General features: G+C 47.3%; 1 protein-coding gene across 1 annotated transcript; it reads right to left on the bottom strand.

The window, feature by feature from the left end:
• Positions 1-660: 660 nt before the first annotated feature.
• On the bottom strand, positions 661-23,662 carry LOC100583204 (neuroblastoma breakpoint family member 3-like). The gene is made up of 16 exons (XM_030823659.1): positions 23,596-23,662; positions 22,546-22,760; positions 21,423-21,495; positions 20,747-20,958; positions 19,046-19,130; positions 17,994-18,208; positions 16,868-16,940; positions 16,192-16,403; positions 14,492-14,576; positions 13,440-13,654; positions 5,079-5,130; positions 4,238-4,410; positions 3,484-3,535; positions 2,692-2,864; positions 1,926-1,977; positions 661-1,273 (listed from the first exon to the last, which is right to left on the bottom strand). Exons 1-16 carry the CDS (start codon positions 23,655-23,657, stop codon positions 1,030-1,032), a joined length of 2,193 nt encoding a protein of 730 aa, XP_030679519.1. The 5' UTR covers positions 23,658-23,662; the 3' UTR covers positions 661-1,029.
• Between the last annotated feature and the right edge of the window lie 244 nt (positions 23,663-23,906).

The raw sequence follows: 23,906 nt of genomic DNA, 5'->3' as shown, positions 1-23,906 counted from the left end.
CCACAATCAATGACAACAACAAAAAGATGAGGAAATATTTGGGGTTCAAAATAACTAAAGAAATGTAGCTACACTATCTTTTTACTTTTTTTGAACCCAAAATATCTCTCCTCCTTTTTGTTGTGTGAGTCGTGGTGGCGTGGACTGTGTGAAGGAGACAGGTCAGTTGTCCTGCTCAGTGTTCTACATTCTGCAGTTGTCTGGTGATTACCTCCTATGAAACTCAGGCTAAGCATTTTCTGCAAGAACATGGCATTGTTCATATTCTGCACCGGCAGAGTCCCGGGTGACATGCTGTCCCCTGCCAGTGGCTCCTGACTCCTGTTTCTTACAGGATGGAATTGAAAGGAGTAGGGCTAAGGCCTCTCAATGCTGTTTGTCCATCTAGCTGTGGTCTTCCTAAGTATTGATATCAATTGGAGGCTGAAGGACCATGGCTTCTCTAATCAAAGGAGGCTAGTGGGTTAACAATTGTCAAGAGCAGTCAGTGGCTCTGAAATATAATCCTCAGCCAAGGATCCCTCCTGTGTTACAGATGGATCAGCTAAAACAAACCAACACTGAAGATACAAAGAATGGGGTTAGGTTCATTGAAACTAGGGTGACACCTTTGGATGAGCTAAACACAAAGATGACACTGACCTTGAGCAGATATAGAAGCTGAGACATGCCTGCAAAATGAAATCCCTGAGGAACTTTGTAGCTACCCAGAGATAACTGGTTCAAATTAGAATGTCTCGCAGATCACTCCCGGCATGTGCTACAGTCATGTGAACGTGTCACACCTAATTTGGGTCCAATGTCTTCAGACTGAGCACAGGTGGCCACTGGCATGGTCTGAGAATAGGAATAGAGCCATGCCCACTTTCCCATCCTATTGAGTTTTAATTTTTGTCCAAAATTATTTTAATCTATACAATTAAAAACTTTTGTCTGGGCTTCCAAAGGGAACTACAGTTTTATTCAAACCTACATGTGCCTACAGGTCCTGCCTGCAGCAATGACATCTCTCAGCTTAGTAAGGGCTGCTTAGTGTGGGAATATGCCTCCCATCTGGAAGACCAGGTGGTGCCTTATCACCGTCGAAGTAAAAAACCTATTGTCCATGTAAAGGGCCAAGCTGACGTGCTCTTCCTCAAATAAGTAAAAGTCACTTCTGTAGTGATGGAATGAGGCAGGTAGTTCAAAGTAAGTTGAAGGAGTTGAATAAAATCTATCCAGTGAGTCCTGCAAGACTTCAGGCTCTTCTGCTTCCATCGGCACCCCACTGAGCCTGGAAAAGGAGACAAAACTAAAGAAGCAGCCAGGGAAAATCAGACACCACAGAGCCCCAACTAGATTTCAGGGGTAACATAAGGAAGTGGTTAAAAAAGGAAAAGGATAGATCCATTAATGAGGTAAAAAAAAATTGCCTTTATGTTGGGATAGAACAGGGGCAGGTAGAAAACAATGAAAGAGAAAGACAGACAGAGAGAGAGAGAGAGAGAGACAGAGAGAGACAGAGAGAGAGATTGAGAGACAGAGAGAGAGAGAGTGAGAGAGATAGTAAGCTCAGTGACTTGGCCAGGTGACACACTGGTAAGGGAGTAAAAGGACACTCTGAGTTAGTGCCCTCATGACACACAGAAAACAGTGATCATGAGAAGAGTGAGCTCAATAGTTTTCCATCAAATGTGCTTAAAATTCCATGCAGTCGCCATAAGGGTACAGCTTCTGAGGTATGGTCAACCTATGGTACATTAGTAAATGATAAGGGGAGGAAGAAATGGAAACCTAAACGTCCACTGCAATGAAAACCAATAGCAATGTCAGTAGGAGTAATTCAGCCTTTGTTGAAAACATGAAATCAAACACACGGTTTTCCCTGGATCTCTCGTCTCCAGGTGTTAACACAGATTTAAGCGACCACAATTGTTGAAAGTTACCTGGGGCATGGTGGGTTTTGATCTTCTTCCCCTTCTTGGTACTTTTCAATTTCTGCAATAAATTCAGACATGGACAGACATATTAAGCTGATCCCCCTACACACATAACATTCCACTGTCTAATCCTCACACAGGGACCTCAGGCTCCTCAATATAAGAATAGGACACTGTGAGAGATATATTTCAGGAGGCCTGAAGGCTGGCCATGATAGAGATTCCTAATTTTTTGTCCCAGAAACTAAGGGTAAAATGTCCCTATTCTGGTAGATCGTTATCCCAATATCATTTGTTCCAAGTTTGTGCAAACGGTTATCCCATATTTTTCCAATCAATTTAAAGCAAATGCCCTCAAATGATTTCTAAGAGAGAAACCGCAATATTCAGCCCTGTCTCATCAGATACTCAGATTGTTCATGGTTGTGAGGATTTTAAACACTGAAATTAGAGTGAGAAAGGAAATCTACCAACCCTTGAGTCAAAATCATAGTTCTCTGAATTTGTCACATCTGCCCAGGTCCAGTGCCTTCAGAGTAGAATCAGAGTGCCACAGGCACGGCCTGACACTAGGAAGAGAGCCACGCTCACTGACCCATCCCATGTCTGGGCTTTCAGGTAGAACTAGAGTTTCATTCAACCTACATGTGCCTATAGGTCCTCAGTGCAGCAATGACATCTCTCAGCTCAGTAACGGCCTCTTGGAGCAGGAATATGATCTCTATACGGAAAACTCAGTGGATCCTTATCACCATCATAGAAAGGTACTCACCATCCACATCAAGAGAAAAGCCAATGTGTTCTTCCTCCAATGAGTGAAAGGAACTTCCGTAGGGCTGCCATGAATCAGGCTGTTCTAGATAACTGGAAGGAGTCGAATAACATCTATCCAGTGAGTCCTGCAAGTCCTCAGGCTCTACTACCTCCAGCAGCTCTCTGCTGAGCCTGGAAAAGTAGAAAAAGTAAAGAATAAGCCAGGGGAAATCAGACACAAAAGAGCCCCAACTAGATTTCATGGGTAGCATAAGGAAGTGGTTAAAAAAGAAAAAGGATACATCCATTAATGAGGTAACAAATTATTGCCTTCAGTCGGGATGGAACAGGGCCAAATAGAAAAGAATGAAAGAGAAAGACAGACAGACAGACAGACAGACAGAGAGACAGAGGCAGAGAGAGAGAGCTCAGTGAATTGTCCAGGTGACACACTGATGAGGGAGTACAGGACACTCTGAGTTAGTGCCCTCAGGACACACAGCATACAGTGATCATGAAAAGACAGTGCTCAATAATTTTCCATAAAATGTGCTCAAGTTTCCATGCAGTCACCATGAGGATACAGCTTTTGAAGTATGGTCGACCTACAGTAGGTTAGTAAATGATAAGGGGAGGAAGAAACGGAAACCTAAATATCTACTGCAATGAAAACCAACAGCAATGTGAGTAGGAATAATTCAGGCTTGGTTGAAAGGATGTAATCGATAATGTCAGCCCGCCATGCTTTCCCTGAACCAGGAGTCTCCAGGTGTCAACACAGAATTAGCTGTTGACAATTGCTCAAACTTACCTGGGGCATGGTGGGCCTTGGTCTTCTTCCTCTTCTTGGTCTTTTTTAATTCCTGCAATAAATTCAGACAGGGACAGACAAAATAAGCCAATTCACCTACACCCATGACAGTTCACTGTCTAATTCCCACACAGGGACCTCAGGCTCCTCAGCATGAGAACAGGACAATGTGGGAGATATATTTCAGGAGGCCTCAAAGCCAGTCATGATAGACATTCTTTGGTTTGCATCTCAGAACTAAGGGTCAAATGTCACTATTCTGGTAGACAGTTATCCCAAAATCATTTATCCCAAGTTTGTGCAAACAGTTATGCCTTATTGTTCCCATCAATTCAAAGAAAATGCCCCAGATGATTTCTAGGAGGAAAACTGCAGTATTCAGCCCTATCTCATCAAATGCCCAGCTCATTCATGGTTGCAAGACACTGAAATTAGAATGAAGGAGGAAATCTACAAACCCTTGAGTCCAAATCATTCTTCTGTGAATTTTTTACATCTGCCTGGGTCCAATGTGCTGAGAGTGGGCTCAGGTTGCCACAGCATGGCTGGAGACTAGGAATAGAGCCATGCTCACTGACCCATTTCATGTCTGGGCTTCCAACTGAAACTAGTTTCATTACAACCTATATGCGCCCATAGGTCCTGCCTGCGGCAATGACATCTCTTGGGTCAGTAAGGGCCACTTGGAACAGGAACATCACCCTTATCTGGAGGACCAGGTGGAGTCTTATCACCTTCATAATAAGGTACTCACTGTCCACATCAACAGCCAAACCAAGGTGTTGCTCCTCCAATGAGTAAAACGCACCTCTGTAGGGCTGGCATAAGTCAGGCAGTTCCAGATACCCAGAAGGAGTTGAATAAAATCTATCCAGGGAGTCCTGCAAGACTTCAGACTCTTTCTCATCCAGTAGCTCCCTGCTGAGCCTGGAAAAGTAGGAAAAGTAAAGAATAAGCCAGGGGGAATCAGAAACCACACAGCCCCAGCTAGATTTCATGGGTAACATAAGGAACTGTTTGAAAAGAAAAAGGACAGATCTATTAATGAGGTAACAAATTATTGCCTTTATGTTGGGACAGACCAGGGCCCGGTAGAAAAGGATGAAAGAGAAAGACACACACACACACACACAGAGAGAGAGAGAGAGAGAGAGACAGAGAGAGATTGAGAGATTGAGAGACAGAGAGAGAGAGAGAGAGATAGTGAGCTCAGTGACTTGGCCAAGTGATACACTGATAAGGGAGTAAAAGGACACTCTGAGTTAGTGCCCTCATGACACACAGCAAACAGTGATCATGAGAAGAGTGAGCTCAATAGTTTTCCATCAAATGTGCTTAAAATTTCATGCAGTCGCCATAAGGGTATAGCTTCTGAGGTATGGTTAACCTATGATACATTAGTAAATGATAAGGGGAGGAAGAAATGGAAACCTAAACATTTACTGTAAAGAGAGAACCAAAAGCAATGTTAGTAGGCATAATTCAGACTTGTCTGACAAGATGAAATCATTATTTTCAGCATGTACTGTTTTCCCCGGACTGGGCGTCTCCAGGTGTCAACATCAAATTAACTGTCCACAATTTGTCAGACTCACCAGGGACCTGTGGCCTCTTGGTCCTCCTTTTTCACTTGATCACACCAATGTCCTGCAAATAAATTCAGACAGGGCCTCTTACATGAAGCAGTTCTTCCTTGCACAGAAACATTCCTCTGTCCAATCCTAACACAGGGACATCAGTCTTCTCAGTGTGAGAACAGGAGACTTTGAGAGAAATATACCAGGAGGCCTGAGGTCAAGTCTTGAGAGAACTGACTTGGTTCCTTTCATGAGCCTTGGGCAAAATCCCCCCGTTTTGGAATGTGATCTTCCCAGTGTGCTCTGTCCTAGGTTTGTGTACACAGATGAGCAATGTTTTTCCAATAGATTTGAGGCAAATTGTTCTAACGCCTCATAGGAGAGATACTGCAATATTCAAGCTTCTCTCATCAAATACCCAGGATTTCATAGTTTACGAGATGGTGGACACTGAGATTTGATGGAGCGGTGCAATGTAGCAGCTCTTGAGTCAAAATGAGACTTGGTTCTACAGAGAAGCATCAGCTATTATGGCTTTTGTGGGTGAAAAGTCAGCCATTTATCTAGAAAACATACCAGCAAGACGATGGACAGATGAGCTAAAACAAGCCAACTTACAAGACACAGAAAATGGGGATAAATTCAGTGAAACCTGGGTCACATCTTCCACTGAGAGGTAGACAAGGGTGATGCTGGCCTTGGGCAGGTAAAGACCCACACAGATATGCTTTGAAAACAAAACTCATGGCCGGGCGCAGTGGCTCACGCTTGTAATCCCAGCACTTTGGGAGGCCGAGGCGGGCGGATCACGAGGTCAGGAGATCGTGACCAGGGTGAAACCCCGTCTCTACTAAAAATACAAAAAAAAATTAGCCGGGCGTGGTGGCGGGCGCCTGTAGTCCCAGCTACTCGGAGAGGCTGAGGCAGGATAATGGCGTGAACCCGGGAGGTGGAGCTTGCAGTGAGCCGAGATTGCACCACTGCATTCCAGCCTGGGCGACAGAGCGAGACTCCGTCTCAAAAAAAAAAAATAAAAAACAAAACTCACAAAGAACCTTGAGGCTGGGTGCGGTGGCTCACGCTTGTAATCCCAGCACTTTGGGAGGCCGAGGTGGGCGGATCACGAGGTCAGGAGGTCGAGACCATGGTGAAACCCCGTCTCTACTAAAAATACAAAAAAATTAGCCAGGCGTGGTGGCGGGCGCCTGTAGTCCCAGCTGCTCGGAGAGGCTGAGGCAGAATGGCGTGAACCCGGGAGGCGGAGTTTGCAGTGAGCCGAGCTTGCGCCACTGCACTCCAACCTGGGCGACAGAGTGAGACTCCGTCTCAAAAAAAATAAATAAAAAATAAAAAATAAATAAAAAATAAAAAAATAAAGAACTTTGTAGCTGGCAAGAGACATTTAATTCAGATTAGCTGATCTGACAGACAACTCCTGGACATGTGCTGCATAGCTTGGTGAGTTTGCCACACCTGCTTTGAGTTCAATGTCCTGACAGTCAGTCCAGGGTGGCACGGGCATGGCCTGAGACTAGGAAGAGGGCAAAGCTCACTGACCCACCCCATGCCTGTGCTTCAGACTCGATTCCAGAGTGATTGAAATCTACATTGATATATAGGTTCCACCCACAGTGATGGCAACTCTCAGCCCAGCCAGGGGCGCAAGGCCCAGAGATTATGGGGACTACCTGGGACATGAAGTGGAGCTTTATCACCTTCACAATGGAGTACTCACTGCCTATGTCAAGAGCCAAGCCGACTTGCTGTTCCTCTACTGAGTGAAAGGTTCTCCTGTCATACTGGTATGAGGCAGACATGTCAGGAGGAATTGAGAGAGTCGAATCACCTTCATCCCAGGACTCCTGGGGGGCTTCCTCCTCTTCAGACTCCTGCAGATTCCTGATGAGCCAGGCAGGACAGGGATGACAGAAGATACAACCAACAGAGATTAGACAACAAAACCTTCCAGATGATCTGGTGGGAGACAGAATGGAGTGGTCACAGAAACCAAAGGCATCTTTCCTTCAAGAGAAATAAAACTATCCTTCTAACTGCAGGCTGCAGGGTGACTGCTCTGAGGACCGAACAAAGATGGGCAGCACGTGCTCAGTACATTTGCCACAGATGAGCCAATGCAGGGCACCCAGACTCTCCCTGTAAACTACCATCATGACTTGCAGCACAGAGAACTAACACAGGGCTTCAACTACTTCCTATAAATTGGGTTGAATTTTACATGCAGCATTCAAGTGAACAGAGCTCTTGAGGCAGTGCAGACATAGATCTTGTGTATTAAGATTCCCCTTTTTCTAATATTTTGATATAATATGTTTATTTTTTCAATTTCTTTGCTTGCACAAATACTGGCAAACATACTAACACACAATAAGCAGAAACCATATATACATTCTCTCCCTGGATTTAAACACATGGGAGAGAACAGGCAACACCAAGAAATCCCTGTTTGAAGGTCTGGAGTGGACCTCCAGCAAACTCCACCAGACCTGCGGCCGAGGGACCTCACTGTTAAAAGGAAAACTAACAAACAGAAAGGAATCAACATCAACAGAAGGACATCTACACCAAAACCCCATCTGTAGGTCACCAGCATCAAAGACCAAAAGTAGATAAAACCACAAAGATGTGGAGAAACTGGAGCAGAAAAGCTGAAAATTCTAAAAACCAGAGCGCCCCTTCTCCTTCAAAGGATCACAGCTCCTCACCAGCAATGGAACAAAGCAAGACGGAGAATAACTTTGATGAGCTGACAGAAGTAGGCTTCAGAAGTCAGTAATAACAAACTTCTCCGAGCTAAAGGAGGATGCGCAAACCCATCGCAAGGAAGCTAAAAACCTTGAAAAAAGATTGGACAAATGGCTAACTAGAATAAACAATGTAGAGAAGACCTTAAATGACCTGATGGAGCTGAAAACCATGGCACGAGAACTAAGTGACGCATGCACAAGCTTCAGTAGCCGATTCGATCAAGTGGAAGAAAGGGTATTAGTGATTGAAGATCAAATTAATGAAATGAAGTGAGAAGAGCAGTTTAGAGAAAAATGAGTAAAAAGAAATGAACAAAGCCTCCAATAAATATGGGACTATATGAAAAGACCAAATCTACGTTTGATTGGTGTACCCGAAAGTGACGGGGAGAATGGAACCAAGCTGGAAAACACTCTTCAGGATATTATCCAGGAGAACTTCCCCAACCTAGCAAGGCAGGCCAACATTCAAATTCAGGAAATACAGAGAACACCACAAAGATACTCCTCGAGAAGAGCAACTCCATGACACATAATTGTCAGATTCACCAAAGTTGAAGTAAAGGAAAAAAGGTTAAGGGCAGCCAGAGAGAAAGGTCGGGTTACCCAATAAGGGAAGCCCACCAGAATAACAGTGGATCTCTCTGCAGAAACCCTACAAGCCAGAAGAGAGTGAGGGCCAATATTCGATGTTCATAAAGAAAAGAATTTTCAACACAGAATTTCATATCCAGCCAAACTAAGCTTCATAAGTGAAGGAGAAATAAAATCCTTTACAGACAAGCAAATGCTGAGAGATTTTTGTCACCACCAGGCCTGCCTTACAAGAGCTCCTGAAGGAAGCACTAAACATGGAAAGGAACAACCAGTACCAGCCAATCACTGCAAAAACATGCCGAATTGTAAAGACCATCGATGCTAGGAAGAAAGTGCATCAATTAATGGCAAAATAACCAGCTTACATCATCATGACAGGATCAAATTCACACATAACAATACTAACCTTAAATGTAAATGGGCTAAATGCCCCAATTAAAAGACACAGACTGGCAAATTGGATAAGGAGTCAAGACCTATCAGTGTGCTGTATTCAGGAGACCCATCTCACGTGCAGAGACACACATAGGCTCAAAATAAAGGGATGGAGGAAGATCTACCAAGCAAATGGAAAGCAAAAAAAAGCAGGGGTTGCAATCATAGTCTCTGATAAAACAGACTTTAAACCAAGAAAGATCAAAAGAGACAAAGAAGGCCATTACATAATGGTAAAGGGATCAATTCAACATGAAAAGCTAACTATCCTAAATGTATATGTATCCAATACAGGAGCACCCAGATTCATAAATCAAGTCCTGAGAGACCTAAAAAGAGACTTAGACTCCCACACAATAATCATGGGAGACTTTAACACCCCACTGTCAATATTAGACACATGAATGAGACAGAAGGTTCACAAGGATATCCAGGACTTGAACTCAGCTCTACACCAAGCAGACCTAATAGACATCTACAGAACTCTCCACCCCAAATCAACAGAATATACATTCGTCTCAGCATCACATCACACTGATTCCAAAATTGACCACATAGTTGGAACTAAAGCATTCCTCAGCAAATGAAAAAGAACAAAAATCACAACAAACTGTCTCTCAGACCACAGTGCAATCAAATTAGAACTCAGGATTAAGAAACTCACTCAAAACCACACAACTACATGGAAACTGAACAACCTGCTCCTGAATGACTACTAGGTAAATAACCAAACGAAGGCAGAAATAAAGATGTTCTTTGAAACCAATGAGAACAAAGACACAACATACCAGAATCTCTGGGACACATTTAAAGCAGTGTGGAGAGGGAAATTTCTAGCACTAAATGCCCACAAGAGAAAGGAAAGATCTAAAATCAACACCTTAACATCACAATTAAAAGAACTAGAGAAGCAAGAGCAAACAAATTCAAAAGCTAGCAGAAGGCAAGAAATAACTAAGATCAGAGCAGAAGTGAAGGAGATAGAGACACAAAAAACCCTTCAAAAAAATCAGTGAATCCAGGAGCTGGTTTTTTGAAAAGATCACCAAGAAATCCCTGTTTGGCTAGTTCACCTGGCTCATCTGATTGCAAGTTCCTATCTTGAGAGGACTACGAAATTAAAACCAACACAAGGGCTACAAATGATGTACAACCTTGTTAATAAGGACAACTTGTAGCTGGGTGAATGGAAGAAAAAGTTCTATTCATTGCTTCCTCATTTTCTCTAAATCTACAATCTCCAGCTGCCACTATTGAATTAACAGCCCACAATTCCACAGCATTACCTGGGAGACACTGGCCCTTTTTCTTCCTCTTCCTCATGATCACTTTCATTTTCTGTGAATAAATTCAGAGAAGCAGGTCACATTAAGCAATTCACACTTCACATATGACCAAATCAGTGTCCAGTCATAGCACAAGGACATAACTATTCTCAGTGCAAGAATATGGATTCTGACAGGAGTATTCTAGGGTGCCCTAGATTAACTCTGGTGAGAAGTAGATGACCCTGCTTTCCAGACCCACAGGCCAAAATTTCCCTCTATGGGTAGACCATAATGCGATATTTCCTGCCTGAGTCTATACAAAGTTAAACAAAACTTTTCCCCCAAAATCGTCAAAAATTGGTCAAACAATTTTCTAGGAGTGTTGTTGCAATACTGACTTATATCACCAGGTAACGTGGACATTAACTGTTTAGAGGGACCTACACATGAAACTCGACTGATAGATAAATTCTAACAACTCTTGCATTAAAAAGAATCTGTGATTTGGGAGGTCAAGGCAGGTGAATCATTTGAGGTCATGAGTTCAAGACCAGCCTGGCCAACATGAGGGAACCCCGTCTCTACTAAAAATACAAAAATTAGCTAGATGTGGTGCTGAGCACCTGTGGTACCAGCGACTCAGGAGGCTGAGGCAGGAGAATCTCTTGAACCCGGGAGGCGGAAGTTGCAGCAAGCCAAAATGGAGCCACTGCACTCAAGCCTGGGTGACAGAGCGAGACTCCATCACAAGAAAAAAAAGAGAGAGAATCTATGATGCTACAAAGAAACATTGGGTCAGCCACTGCATTGATGGGGTGGAGAACCAGGGTCCAGCCTTGCTTTATGGAACAATATCAGCAAACTAAAAAAGAAAAGTTTCTGTCCTAATTTCAAGGTGACTGTGCAGCTAACCAAGCTGACTTAAAGGAGATCAAGATTAAAGCTGAGAGGCTGGGTGCGGTGGCTCACGCCTGTAATCCCAACACTTTGGGAGGCTGAGGTGGGCGGATCACGAGGTCAGGAGATTGAGACCATCCTAACTAACACCACGAAACCCAGCCTCTACTAAAACAAAAAAAGAAAAAAGGAAGATTAAAGCTGAGAGCAGTGAAGCCTGGGGAACAATACATCCAAATACAAAGACAAGGCTGCCAGACTCCTTAAAAAGGCATAGAAACTCCATGGACATTGTTCAGGGACAGACGACTTAATCACATGTGACAAGAGATACTGAACCGAAGCTATGAGGCCTCACAGATACTTCCTGTGCACCTCTTCCACTCAGGTGACTATGAGATTGAGACACTTATCTGGGGTCCAGTAACTTGACACTGGGGACTGGGAGATAAAGGCATGACACTAGCTGAGAAGGACAGAAAACCCCCTGATATCGCTGTATAGAATCCCATCAAATATTTTATTAAAAGCAATTTGTGTGTATAGAGCCTGTCTTCAGAGGTTATCTTCCTCAGCATAGGAAAAGGTGTGAGACAAAGGAAAATAGAGGCTACCTGGGAGAAGGTTTGGAGCATCCTGCCGCTCATCATCAGAGGATGCACTGTCTACAACTGGAGGTGGGCCGACTTGGTCTTCCTCAAATGTGACTTTGGTGTTCCCGTGAGGCTGGTGGGACTCACAAGGGCCGTGGCTATTGGAACAAGTGACGGCACATTCCTCCAGTGAGTCCTCAGGGACTTCCTTTTCTTCAGCCTTCTGCACCTCCCTGGTGAGCCGGGTGGGATAGAGATGACAGAAGATTAAGCACAGAGGGACTGGACCCCAGGGAGTCCTGGCTGGTGTTGACAGGAGGCATTAAGAGAGTGGCCCCAGAAAGCAAACAGGAGGTTCCCTTTAAGAGGGAACAGGCAATCCTCTTCTCTCTGCAACACAGCATGGCTGCCATGGGAGCCAGAGAGGAAGAGAGCAACTGGTGTTCACTGCACTGGACAGATAGGAGCCGAGGAGGACGAAGGCTCAGCTATCCCTGTACGGTACAGGCATGACACCCGCCACACACAGAGAAACGCAACAGCAGCCACACCCTGTGTCTAAGCTGGGTTGAATTTCGCATACTGTGGCCAAGGGAATGCAGGCTTTCGGCCCATCGTAGATGCCAGAGAGGGTGTGCCTCCTAGACCTTTTTCATATGTTACCACCCATTACTTGCTCCCGATTATTCCGTGTTACCTGGGGGCACATAACTCCTCTACTTTCTCAGCCTCCTCAACTTTATCATCTTCATCCTCGCCTTCGTCGCTTGCTGTAAATACAGAAGTGTTCATTCAGATATTTCCCACTTCGCACTCTGCAAGCGCAGTCAGCCCAATGTGCACAGAGACATGAACATCTAGGCATGGGTCACTGTTCAGCTGAAAGCTCTCATGTTTTATCTTTAACAAAATGCCCTGGCATGGTTTCCTGATCCATCAGGCAATGCATTTCTGATCTGGGGGGCCACCATCAAGATGTGGCCGAATATTGAAAAGACCTTTTGCTCCCCATATGATGGAGGCTTCTGCAGCCTCTCTCTGGACTTTGGCAGCTGTCTCCCCCATCCCGCGACGGGTCTGATTCCCAGGCACAGGCTTGGTGTCCTGTCACGGTTCACATTTCAGACCTGATTCTCTCTCTTGGGAGAGGACAAACTTGTCCTACAGTCCTGTATGGATCAGGAGACTTCACCGGCCCTCCATCATGTGGCTTCTGCCGTGTTATTCAGGGACATTCTCTCTATGGGGAGGGCTCCAGTCTGAAGCACTTCCTACCACCAAATGCCCCCACATCAAGTGCCTTCTGCAGCACCACACGGGAAGGGGCTTTGTCTCATTTTGAAAGGCGGTCTTAAGTGTTCCCACATTTGGATGCTTCAGACACTTGCAGGAGACCATTTGCGTGCCTTTGCAGATGGAGACAGAGAAACTCAGGAAGGACAAATCACTCACTCACCGACAGTTACTAAGAACATTGCCAAAGAGACAGCCTGAGAACCTGCCTTCTGAGTCCAGAGCTCTTTTCACTCTAACAAGCGCCCTCCTGTCACAGCCTCCTTCCTGTCCTTTAAAACTAGAAACGTGCTGCTTCTTGCTCCAAAGACCACCTTCCATCAAGGAAGGAGGGACATTTGCAATACTGTGACCTCCAACCCCATGGGCTTCCCATCTCTGTTCTTACCCAGGAAGTCCTGGTCATGTCACGGCCACATATGTTTAGTGGGAAAAAACACCACCGCTACAACTGTCATTGTGAAAGTATGGAGGTCTGGAGTCTCTCATAAGCCTGGGGTTTTGGGTCATCAGGACCTATGGCCACCTTACCTGGGCTGAGCTTTTGGATGAGGTGCTGCGCCCGCCTACATCCCTCAGCCAGCTCTTCTCGGAGGTCCCACCCCTGGGACTCGTCCGGCTCATCCGGAGTGAGAAGGGCCTGGAGATGCCGAATCAATGAGCGGGCGGCATCTCTCCCTTCCCGTAACTTCACGCTTAACCGGGTCAGCTCCCGTTCCCGAGAGAAAACCAGGACTTCATATTGCCTAAGGTGAGATAGTAGAGAAAATTTTACAGTGGAAAGGGATGAGCGATCAGTTCTAATATTGCGACACAGATTTCTGAGACAATGTCCTCAAGGAGACCTCCAAGCAGAAGGTCAGCACGTGTTTAAAGAAATGTCTGCGGCCAAGAGGAAGAATAAAAAAACGGTTCACAGGCTTCCTCCATACGAGAGAGGGCTCCTGGAAGATCCTCCACGACGTTCCATTCATCTGTCGCTTCCGTCAACAAAAGTAGGTCCCTTCCTAATTCAGTTTCAAAAGGACATCCACCCTTTCAGTTCCTCACTCTGCCCATGGACATTTCCATGTGCATATACACATAGTGCATCTTGCAGCGACTAGATACAAAGCCATGGACAGAAACGAGGCCAGGTGCAGATGGGGCCAATTGAAAAGATGAAAGAAAAGAATGACAGGCTCGAGAAGGCAACACTGATGGAGTGGAACGATGAGAGGCCGCAGTCAGTCAGGAGGTGATTCTGACTAAGGGTAAGTGGGGTGGTGATGGCCCATCATTTTGAGTATACTGAATGCTGCTGGGTGGTTCCCGCTCCTTTGGTTAATTTTGTGTTATGCGCATTTCACCTCAACAATTACTTGTTTGAAAAACGGAAAGTAAGGCTCTGAGAAACAACTGCAACCCATAACTTATTATCATCTTTGTTCTCTGCTTGATAAATCTTCGTGTGTCATGAGCCTGCCATGGCAATTCCCGCCTTTCCCCTGGCCCAGCTTGGCTCTTATTTCTCCCCGCCGAGCTGCTGTACTTCAGAGATTTACACACCTGCCCACCTGCCTGCCCCCACGGGGCCCCCTCACCTGAGCTGCTCCGAAAGCTCCTCTTCCATGAAGAGCCGCTCATCCCTCAGCGTAGACTTCATGAGGTCTTTGCGGTCTTCAGACTCTGAGAAAAGACAGACATGCCTGCCTCAGTGAAAGCCTGGACATGCTGCTCTCGTCACTGCCTACAGGGCAGGAGCAAGGTCCATCCCAAGGACAAAACTGTCCCCAGTACCAGGCTCTCGCCAGGGATTTCCACACCTTTACTCCTCAGTCTCCCGACTTTCTGGCATCTGGTCCTCCAAAATTTAGAGACGAAGAAACAGAAACTCAAGGCACATCAAGGAAGTTGACAAGATGATTCAACCACAATTAAGTGGAGTCAGAATTCACAGCCCCTGAGGTCTGACTCTGAATGCGGGGCCACTTTCCCAAGCCTTGCAGCCTCCCCTCTAAACACTGCACTGAGGCATGAAGCAGTGATTTCCCGTACAGTCGGGAAGGCCCCTCGGGCTATGGGACTGATGGTTTCCCTTTTACTGGGAATTTCAAGGACAAATATGTCAAAGATCTTAAACATCCTTGATTTTTAAATCATATCTTCGGATGGTCATCTCTGCCTTCTCACTGGACCAAGGGCCCGCAGATACCACCACGCTGACGTGTGTGGCAGAAGAGGTGGGGCCAGGGGCTGGGGAGAAGACACCCAAACACATGATGGGTTAAAAACTGGTGAAATCAAGTAGGTTTAATCAGGACTGAGGGATGTCACTGCAGCCTCGCCCACTTCTTTGAAGATGTTGCTTCCCTGGTTTCACTCTTCTCATCTCCAGTCTTGATCTCCTTTAAGTCAACTTGTCTTAGCTACGCAGTCACCTTGAAACCAGGACATAAACACTTCTACCCTTTTCTTGCTTATAAGTTTCTACAAAGTAAGGCTGGGCCCTGAGTTGTTGACCCCATGAGCGGCCAATGTTTGTGTCTAGCACAACAGACTGTTTTTTGTGTTTTAAGTTATTTTGTTTGTTTGGTTGGTTTTTGGTTTTTGGTTTTTCGTTGGAGACGGAGTCTCACTCTGTCGCCCAGGCTGGAGTGCAGTGGCGCGATCTCAGCTCACTGCAACCTGTGCCCTCCCGGGTTCAAGCGATTCTCGTGCCTCAGCCTCCCAAGTAGCCGGGATTACAGGCGCCAACCACCATGCCAGCTAACTTTTGTATTTTTAGTAGAGATGGGGTTTCGCCACGTTGGCCAGGCTGGTTTCCAACTCCTGACCTCAGGTGATTTGCCCACCTCGGCCTCCCAAAGTGCTGGGATTAAAGATGTGAGCCAGCGCCCCTAGCCAGAGACTTCTTATTAATAGCTAAGACAAGCCAATGAAAAGGAGAGAGAGTCTAGCCTGAGAGTAGTGAATGAGGGTGGGAGGATGGTCTGAGCCAATCCTCCCACCTAAACCTCCTGAGCCGTTGGGACTATAGGCACGCAGCACCATGCCTGGCTAGTTGTTTGTATTCTTTGTAAAGATGGGTTTCACCATCTTGTCCAGGCTGTTCTTGAACCCCTGAACTCAAATGATCCTCCCACTTGGGCCTCCCAAAGTGCTGTGATTATACGTGTGAGTCACCGCACCTAGCTCCATCCTAGTTTCTGACTAAACCAGTATGTATGTATACAGCCTGTCCTCACAATTCATCTTCCATAGCCTAGGCAGAGGTACGAGACACAAGGAAAATAGAGGCTACCTGGGAGAAGGTTTGGAGCATCCTGCCGCTCATCATCAGAGGATGCACTGTCTACAACTGGAGGTGGGCCGACTTGGTCTTCCTCAAATGTGACTTTGGTGTTCCCGTGAGGCTGGTGGGACTCACAAGGGCCGTGGCTATTGGAACAAGTGACGGCACATTCCTCCAGTGAGTCCTCAGGGACTTCCTTTTCTTCAGCCTTCTGCACCTCCCTGGTGAGCCGGGTGGGATAGAGATGACAGAAGATTAAGCACAGAGGGACTGGACCCCAGGGAGTCCTGGCTGGTGTTGACAGGAGGCATTAAGAGAGTGGCCCCAGAAAGCAAACAGGAGGTTCCCTTTAAGAGGGAACAGGCAATCCTCTTCTCTCTGCAACACAGCATGGCTGCCATGGGAGCCAGAGAGGAAGAGAGCAACTGGTGTTCACTGCACTGGACAGATAGGAGCCGAGGAGGACGAAGGCTCAGCTATCCCTGTACGGTACAGGCATGACACCCGCCACACACAGAGAAACGCAACAGCAGCCACACCCTGTGTCTAAGCTGGGTTGAATTTCGCATACTGTGGCCAAGGGAATGCAGGCTTTCGGCCCATCGTAGATGCCAGAGAGGGTGTGCCTCCTAGACCTTTTTCATATGTTACCACCCATTACTTGCTCCCGATTATTCCGTGTTACCTGGGGGCACATAACTCCTCTACTTTCTCAGCCTCCTCAACTTTATCACCTTCATCCTCGCCTTCGTCGCTTGCTGTAAATACAGAAGTGTTCATTCAGATATTTCCCACTTCACACTCTGCAAGCGCAGTCAGCCCAATGTGCACAGAGACATGAACATCTAGGCATGGGTCACTGTTCAGCTGAAAGCTCTCATGTTTTATCTTTAACAAAATGCCCTGGCATGGTTTCCTGATCCATCAGGCAATGCATTTCTGATCTGGGGGGCCACCATCAAGATGTGGCCGAATATTGAAAAGACCTTTTGCTCCCCATATGATGGAGGCTTCTGCAGCCTCTCTCTGGACTTTGGCAGCTGTCTCCCCCATCCCGCGACGGGTCTGATTCCCAGGCACAGGCTTGGTGTCCTGTCACGGTTCACATTTCAGACCTGATTCTCTCTCTTGGGAGAGGACAAACTTGTCCTACAGTCCTGTATGGATCAGGAGACTTCACCGGCCCTCCATCATGTGGCTTCTGCCGTGTTATTCAGGGACATTCTCTCTATGGGGAGGGCTCCAGTCTGAAGCACTTCCTACCACCAAATGCCCCCACATCAAGTGCCTTCTGCAGCACCACACGGGAAGGGGCTTTGTCTCATTTTGAAAGGCGGTCTTAAGTGTTCCCACATTTGGATGCTTCAGACACTTGCAGGAGACCATTTGCGTGCCTTTGCAGATGGAGACAGAGAAACTCAGGAAGGACAAATCACTCACTCACCGACAGTTACTAAGAACATGCCAAAGAGACAGCCTGAGAACCTGCCTTCTGAGTCCAGAGCTCTTTTCACTCTAACAAGCGCCCTCCTGTCACAGCCTCCTTCCTGTCCTTTAAAACTAGAAACGTGCTGCTTCTTGCTCCAAAGACCACCTTCCATCAAGGAAGGAGGGACATTTGCAATACTGTGACCTCCAACCCCATGGGCTTCCCATCTCTGTTCTTACCCAGGAAGTCCTGGTCATGTCACGGCCACATATGTTTAGTGGGAAAAAACACCACCGCTACAACTGTCATTGTGAAAGTATGGAGGTCTGGAGTCTCTCATAAGCCTGGGGTTTTGGGTCATCAGGACCTATGGCCACCTTACCTGGGCTGAGCTTTTGGATGAGGTGCTGCGCCCGCCTACATCCCTCAGCCAGCTCTTCTCGGAGGTCCCACCCCTGGGACTCGTCCGGCTCATCCGGAGTGAGAAGGGCCTGGAGATGCCGAATCAATGAGCGGGCGGCATCTCTCCCTTCCCGTAACTTCACGCTTAACCGGGTCAGCTCCCGTTCCCGAGAGAAAACCAGGACTTCATATTGCCTAAGGTGAGATAGTAGAGAAAATTTTACAGTGGAAAGGGATGAGCGATCAGTTCTAATATTGCGACACAGATTTCTGAGACAATGTCCTCAAGGAGACCTCCAAGCAGAAGGTCAGCACGTGTTTAAAGAAATGTCTGCGGCCAAGAGGAAGAATAAAAAAACGGTTCACAGGCTTCCTCCATACGAGAGAGGGCTCCTGGAAGATCCTCCACGACGTTCCATTCATCTGTCGCTTCCGTCAACAAAAGTAGGTCCCTTCCTAATTCAGTTTCAAAAGGACATCCACCCTTTCAGTTCCTCACTCTGCCCATGGACATTTCCATGTGCATATACACATAGTGCATCTTGCAGCGACTAGATACAAAGCCATGGACAGAAACGAGGCCAGGTGCAGATGGGGCCAATTGAAAAGATGAAAGAAAAGAACGACAGGCTCGAGAAGGCAACACTGATGGAGTGAAACGATGAGAGGCCGCAGTCAGTCAGGAGGTGATTCTGACTAAGGGTAAGTGGGGTGGTGATGGCCCATCATTTTGAGTATACTGAATGCTGCTGGGTGGTTCCCGCTCCTTTGGTTAATTTTGTGTTATGCGCATTTCACCTCAACAATTACTTGTTTGAAAAACGGAAAGTAAGGCTCTGAGAAACAACTGCAACCCATAACTTATTATCATCTTTGTTCTCTGCTTGATAAATCTTCGTGTGTCATGAGCCTGCCATGGCAATTCCCGCCTTTCCCCTGGCCCAGCTTGGCTCTTATTTCTCCCCGCCGAGCTGCTGTACTTCAGAGATTTACACACCTGCCCACCTGCCTGCCCCCACGGGGCCCCCTCACCTGAGCTGCTCCGAAAGCTCCTCTTCCATGAAGAGCCGCTCATCCCTCAGCGTAGACTTCATGAGGTCTTTGCGGTCTTCAGACTCTGAGAAAAGACAGACATGCCTGCCTCAGTGAAAGCCTGGACATGCTGCTCTCGTCACTGCCTACAGGGCAGGAGCAAGGTCCATCCCAAGGACAAAACTGTCCCCAGTACCAGGCTCTCGCCAGGGATTTCCACACCTTTACTCCTCAGTCTCCCGACTTTCTGGCATCTGGTCCTCCAAAATTTAGAGACGAAGAAACAGAAACTCAAGGCACATCAAGGAAGTTGACAAGATGATTCAACCACAATTAAGTGGAGTCAGAATTCACAGCCCCTGAGGTCTGACTCTGAATGCGGGGCCACTTTCCCAAGCCTTGCAGCCTCCCCTCTAAAACACTGCACTGAGGCATGAAGCAGTGATTTCCCGTACAGTCGGGAAGGCCCCTCGGGCTATGGGACTGATGGTTTCCCTTTTACTGGGAATTTCAAGGACAAATATGTCAAAGATCTTAAACATCCTTGATTTTTAAATCATATCTTCGGATGGTCATCTCTGCCTTCTCACTGGACCAAGGGCCCGCAGATACCACCACGCTGACGTGTGTGGCAGAAGAGGTGGGGCCAGGGGCTGGGGAGAAGACACCCAAACACATGATGGGTTAAAAACTGGTGAAATCAAGTAGGTTTAATCAGGACTGAGGGATGTCACTGCAGCCTCGCCCACTTCTTTGAAGATGTTGCTTCCCTGGTTTCACTCTTCTCATCTCCAGTCTTGATCTCCTTTAAGTCAACTTGTCTTAGCTACGCAGTCACCTTGAAACCAGGACATAAACACTTCTACCCTTTTCTTGCTTATAAGTTTCTACAAAGTAAGGCTGGGCCCTGAGTTGTTGACCCCATGAGCGGCCAATGTTTGTGTCTAGCACAACAGACTGTTTTTTGTGTTTTAAGTTATTTTGTTTGTTTGGTTGGTTTTTGGTTTTTGGTTTTTCGTTGGAGACGGAGTCTCACTCTGTCGCCCAGGCTGGAGTGCAGTGGCGCGATCTCAGCTCACTGCAACCTGTGCCCTCCCGGGTTCAAGCGATTCTCGTGCCTCAGCCTCCCAAGTAGCCGGGATTACAGGCGCCAACCACCATGCCAGCTAACTTTTGTATTTTTAGTAGAGATGGGGTTTCGCCACGTTGGCCAGGCTGGTTTCCAACTCCTGACCTCAGGTGATTTGCCCACCTCGGCCTCCCAAAGTGCTGGGATTAAAGATGTGAGCCAGCGCCCCTAGCCAGAGACTTCTTATTAATAGCTAAGACAAGCCAATGAAAAGGAGAGAGAGTCTAGCCTGAGAGTAGTGAATGAGGGTGGGAGGATGGTCTGAGCCAATCCTCCCACCTAAACCTCCTGAGCCGTTGGGACTATAGGCACGCAGCACCATGCCTGGCTAGTTGTTTGTATTCTTTGTAAAGATGGGTTTCACCATCTTGTCCAGGCTGTTCTTGAACCCCTGAACTCAAATGATCCTCCCACTTGGGCCTCCCAAAGTGCTGTGATTATACGTGTGAGTCACCGCACCTAGCTCCATCCTAGTTTCTGACTAAACCAGTATGTATGTATACAGCCTGTCCTCACAATTCATCTTCCATAGCCTAGGCAGAGGTACGAGACACAAGGAAAATAGAGGCTACCTGGGAGAAGGTTTGGAGCATCCTGCCGCTCATCATCAGAGGATGCACTGTCTACAACTGGAGGTGGGCCGACTTGGTCTTCCTCAAATGTGACTTTGGTGTTCCCGTGAGGCTGGTGGGACTCACAAGGGCCGTGGCTATTGGAACAAGTGACGGCACATTCCTCCAGTGAGTCCTCAGGGACTTCCTTTTCTTCAGCCTTCTGCACCTCCCTGGTGAGCCGGGTGGGATAGAGATGACAGAAGATTAAGCACAGAGGGACTGGACCCCAGGGAGTCCTGGCTGGTGTTGACAGGAGGCATTAAGAGAGTGGCCCCAGAAAGCAAACAGGAGGTTCCCTTTAAGAGGGAACAGGCAATCCTCTTCTCTCTGCAACACAGCATGGCTGCCATGGGAGCCAGAGAGGAAGAGAGCAACTGGTGTTCACTGCACTGGACAGATAGGAGCCGAGGAGGACGAAGGCTCAGCTATCCCTGTACGGTACAGGCATGACACCCGCCACACACAGAGAAACGCAACAGCAGCCACACCCTGTGTCTAAGCTGGGTTGAATTTCGCATACTGTGGCCAAGGGAATGCAGGCTTTCGGCCCATCGTAGATGCCAGAGAGGGTGTGCCTCCTAGACCTTTTTCATATGTTACCACCCATTACTTGCTCCCGATTATTCCGTGTTACCTGGGGGCACATAACTCCTCTACTTTCTCAGCCTCCTCAACTTTATCACCTTCATCCTCGCCTTCGTCGCTTGCTGTAAATACAGAAGTGTTCATTCAGATATTTCCCACTTCACACTCTGCAAGCGCAGTCAGCCCAATGTGCACAGAGACATGAACATCTAGGCATGGGTCACTGTTCAGCTGAAAGCTCTCATGTTTTATCTTTAACAAAATGCCCTGGCATGGTTTCCTGATCCATCAGGCAATGCATTTCTGATCTGGGGGGCCACCATCAAGATGTGGCCGAATATTGAAAAGACCTTTTGCTCCCCATATGATGGAGGCTTCTGCAGCCTCTCTCTGGACTTTGGCAGCTGTCTCCCCCATCCCGCGACGGGTCTGATTCCCAGGCACAGGCTTGGTGTCCTGTCACGGTTCACATTTCAGACCTGATTCTCTCTCTTGGAGAGGACAAACTTGTCCTACAGTCCTGTATGGATCAGGAGACTTCACCGGCCCTCCATCATGTGGCTTCTGCCGTGTTATTCAGGGACATTCTCTCTATGGGGAGGGCTCCAGTCTGAAGCACTTCCTACCACCAAATGCCCCCACATCAAGTGCCTTCTGCAGCACCACACGGAAGGGGCTTTGTCTCATTTTGAAAGGCGGTCTTAAGTGTTCCCACATTTGGATGCTTCAGACACTTGCAGAGACCATTTGCGTGCCTTGCAGATGGAGACAGAGAAACTCAGGAAGGACAAATCACTCACTCACCGACAGTTACTAAGAACATTGCCAAAGAGACAGCCTGAGAACCTGCCTTCTGAGTCCAGAGCTCTTTTCACTCTAACAAGCGCCCTCCTGTCACAGCCTCCTTCCTGTCCTTTAAAACTAGAAACGTGCTGCTTCTTGCTCCAAAGACCACCTTCCATCAAGGAAGGAGGGACATTTGCAATACTGTGACCTCCAACCCCATGGGCTTCCCATCTCTGTTCTTACCCAGGAAGTCCTGGTCATGTCACGGCCACATATGTTTAGTGGGAAAAAACACCACCGCTACAACTGTCATTGTGAAAGTATGGAGGTCTGGAGTCTCTCATAAGCCTGGGGTTTTGGGTCATCAGGACCTATGGCCACCTTACCTGGGCTGAGCTTTTGGATGAGGTGCTGCGCCCGCCTACATCCCTCAGCCAGCTCTTCTCGGAGGTCCCACCCCTGGGACTCGTCCGGCTCATCCGGAGTGAGAAGGGCCTGGAGATGCCGAATCAATGAGCGGGCGGCATCTCTCCCTTCCCGTAACTTCACGCTTAACCGGGTCAGCTCCCGTTCCCGAGAGAAAACCAGGACTTCATATTGCCTAAGGTGAGATAGTAGAGAAAATTTTACAGTGGAAAGGGATGAGCGATCAGTTCTAATATTGCGACACAGATTTCTGAGACAATGTCCTCAAGGAGACCTCCAAGCAGAAGGTCAGCACGTGTTTAAAGAAATGTCTGCGTCCCAGAGGAAGAATAAAAAACGGTTCACAGGCTTCCTCCATACGAGAGAGGGCTCCTGGAAGATCCTCCACGATATTCCATTCATCTGTCGCTTCCGTCAACAAAAGTAGGTCCCTTCCTAATTCAGTTTCAAAAGGACATCCACCCTTTCAGTTCCTCACTCTGCCCATGGACATTTCCATGTGCATATACACATAGTGCATCTTGCAGCGACTAGATACAAAGCCATGGACAGAAACGAGGCCAGGTGCAGATGGGGCCAATTGAAAAGATGAAAGAAAAGAATGACAGGCTCGAGAAGGCAACACTGATGGAGTGAAACGATGAGAGGCCGCAGTCAGTCAGGAGGTGATTCTGACTAAGGGTAAGTGGGGTGGTGATGGCCCATCATTTTGAGTATACTGAATGCTGCTGGGTGGTTCCCCTCCTTTGGTTAATTTTGTGTTATGCGCATTTCACCTCAACAATTACTTGTTTGAAAAACGGAAAGTAAGGCTCTGAGAAACAACTGCAACCCATAACTTATTATCATCTTTGTTCTCTGCTTGATAAATCTTCGTGTGTCATGAGCCTGCCATGGCAATTCCCGCCTTTCCCCTGGCCCAGCTTGGCTCTTATTTCTCCCCGCCGAGCTGCTGTACTTCAGAGATTTACACACCTGCCCACCTGCCTGCCCCCACGGGGCCCCCTCACCTGAGCTGCTCCGAAAGCTCCTCTTCCATGAAGAGCCGCTCATCCCTCAGCGTAGACTTCATGAGGTCTTTGCGTCTTCAGACTCTGAGAAAAGACAGACATGCCTGCCTCAGTGAAAGCCTGGACATGCTGCTCTCGTCACTGCCTACAGGGCAGGAGCAAGGTCCATCCCAAGGACAAAACTGTCCCCAGTACCAGGCTCTCGCCAGGGATTTCCACACTTTACTCCTCAGTCTCCCGACTTTCTGGCATCTGGTCCTCCAAAATTTAGAGACGAAGAAACAGAAACTCAAGGCACATCAAGGAAGTTG

Source organism: Nomascus leucogenys, chromosome 12 (assembly GCF_006542625.1).
Source record: "Nomascus leucogenys isolate Asia chromosome 12, Asia_NLE_v1, whole genome shotgun sequence".
NCBI classification, from domain to species: Eukaryota; Metazoa; Chordata; class Mammalia; order Primates; family Hylobatidae; genus Nomascus; species Nomascus leucogenys.
Note: the sequence above shows the minus strand (reverse complement) of the source record. Positions and strands in the feature narration are given on the sequence as shown.

Bases quoted from the DNA above. Each gene is read 5' to 3' on its own strand.
- LOC100583204 (XM_030823659.1), bottom strand. From the start codon at position 23,657: ATGAAGTCTACGCTGAGGGATGAGCGGCTCTTCATGGAAGAGGAGCTT. The intron at 16,404-16,867 runs GTAACACGGAAT...CCGGCTCACCAG, and splicing joins GAGGAGTTATGTGCCCCCAG to GGAGGTGCAGAAGGCTGAAG. The intron at 2,865-3,483 runs GTAAGTTTGAGC...CTACTTTTCCAG, and splicing joins CAAGGCCCACCATGCCCCAG to GCTCAGCAGAGAGCTGCTGG.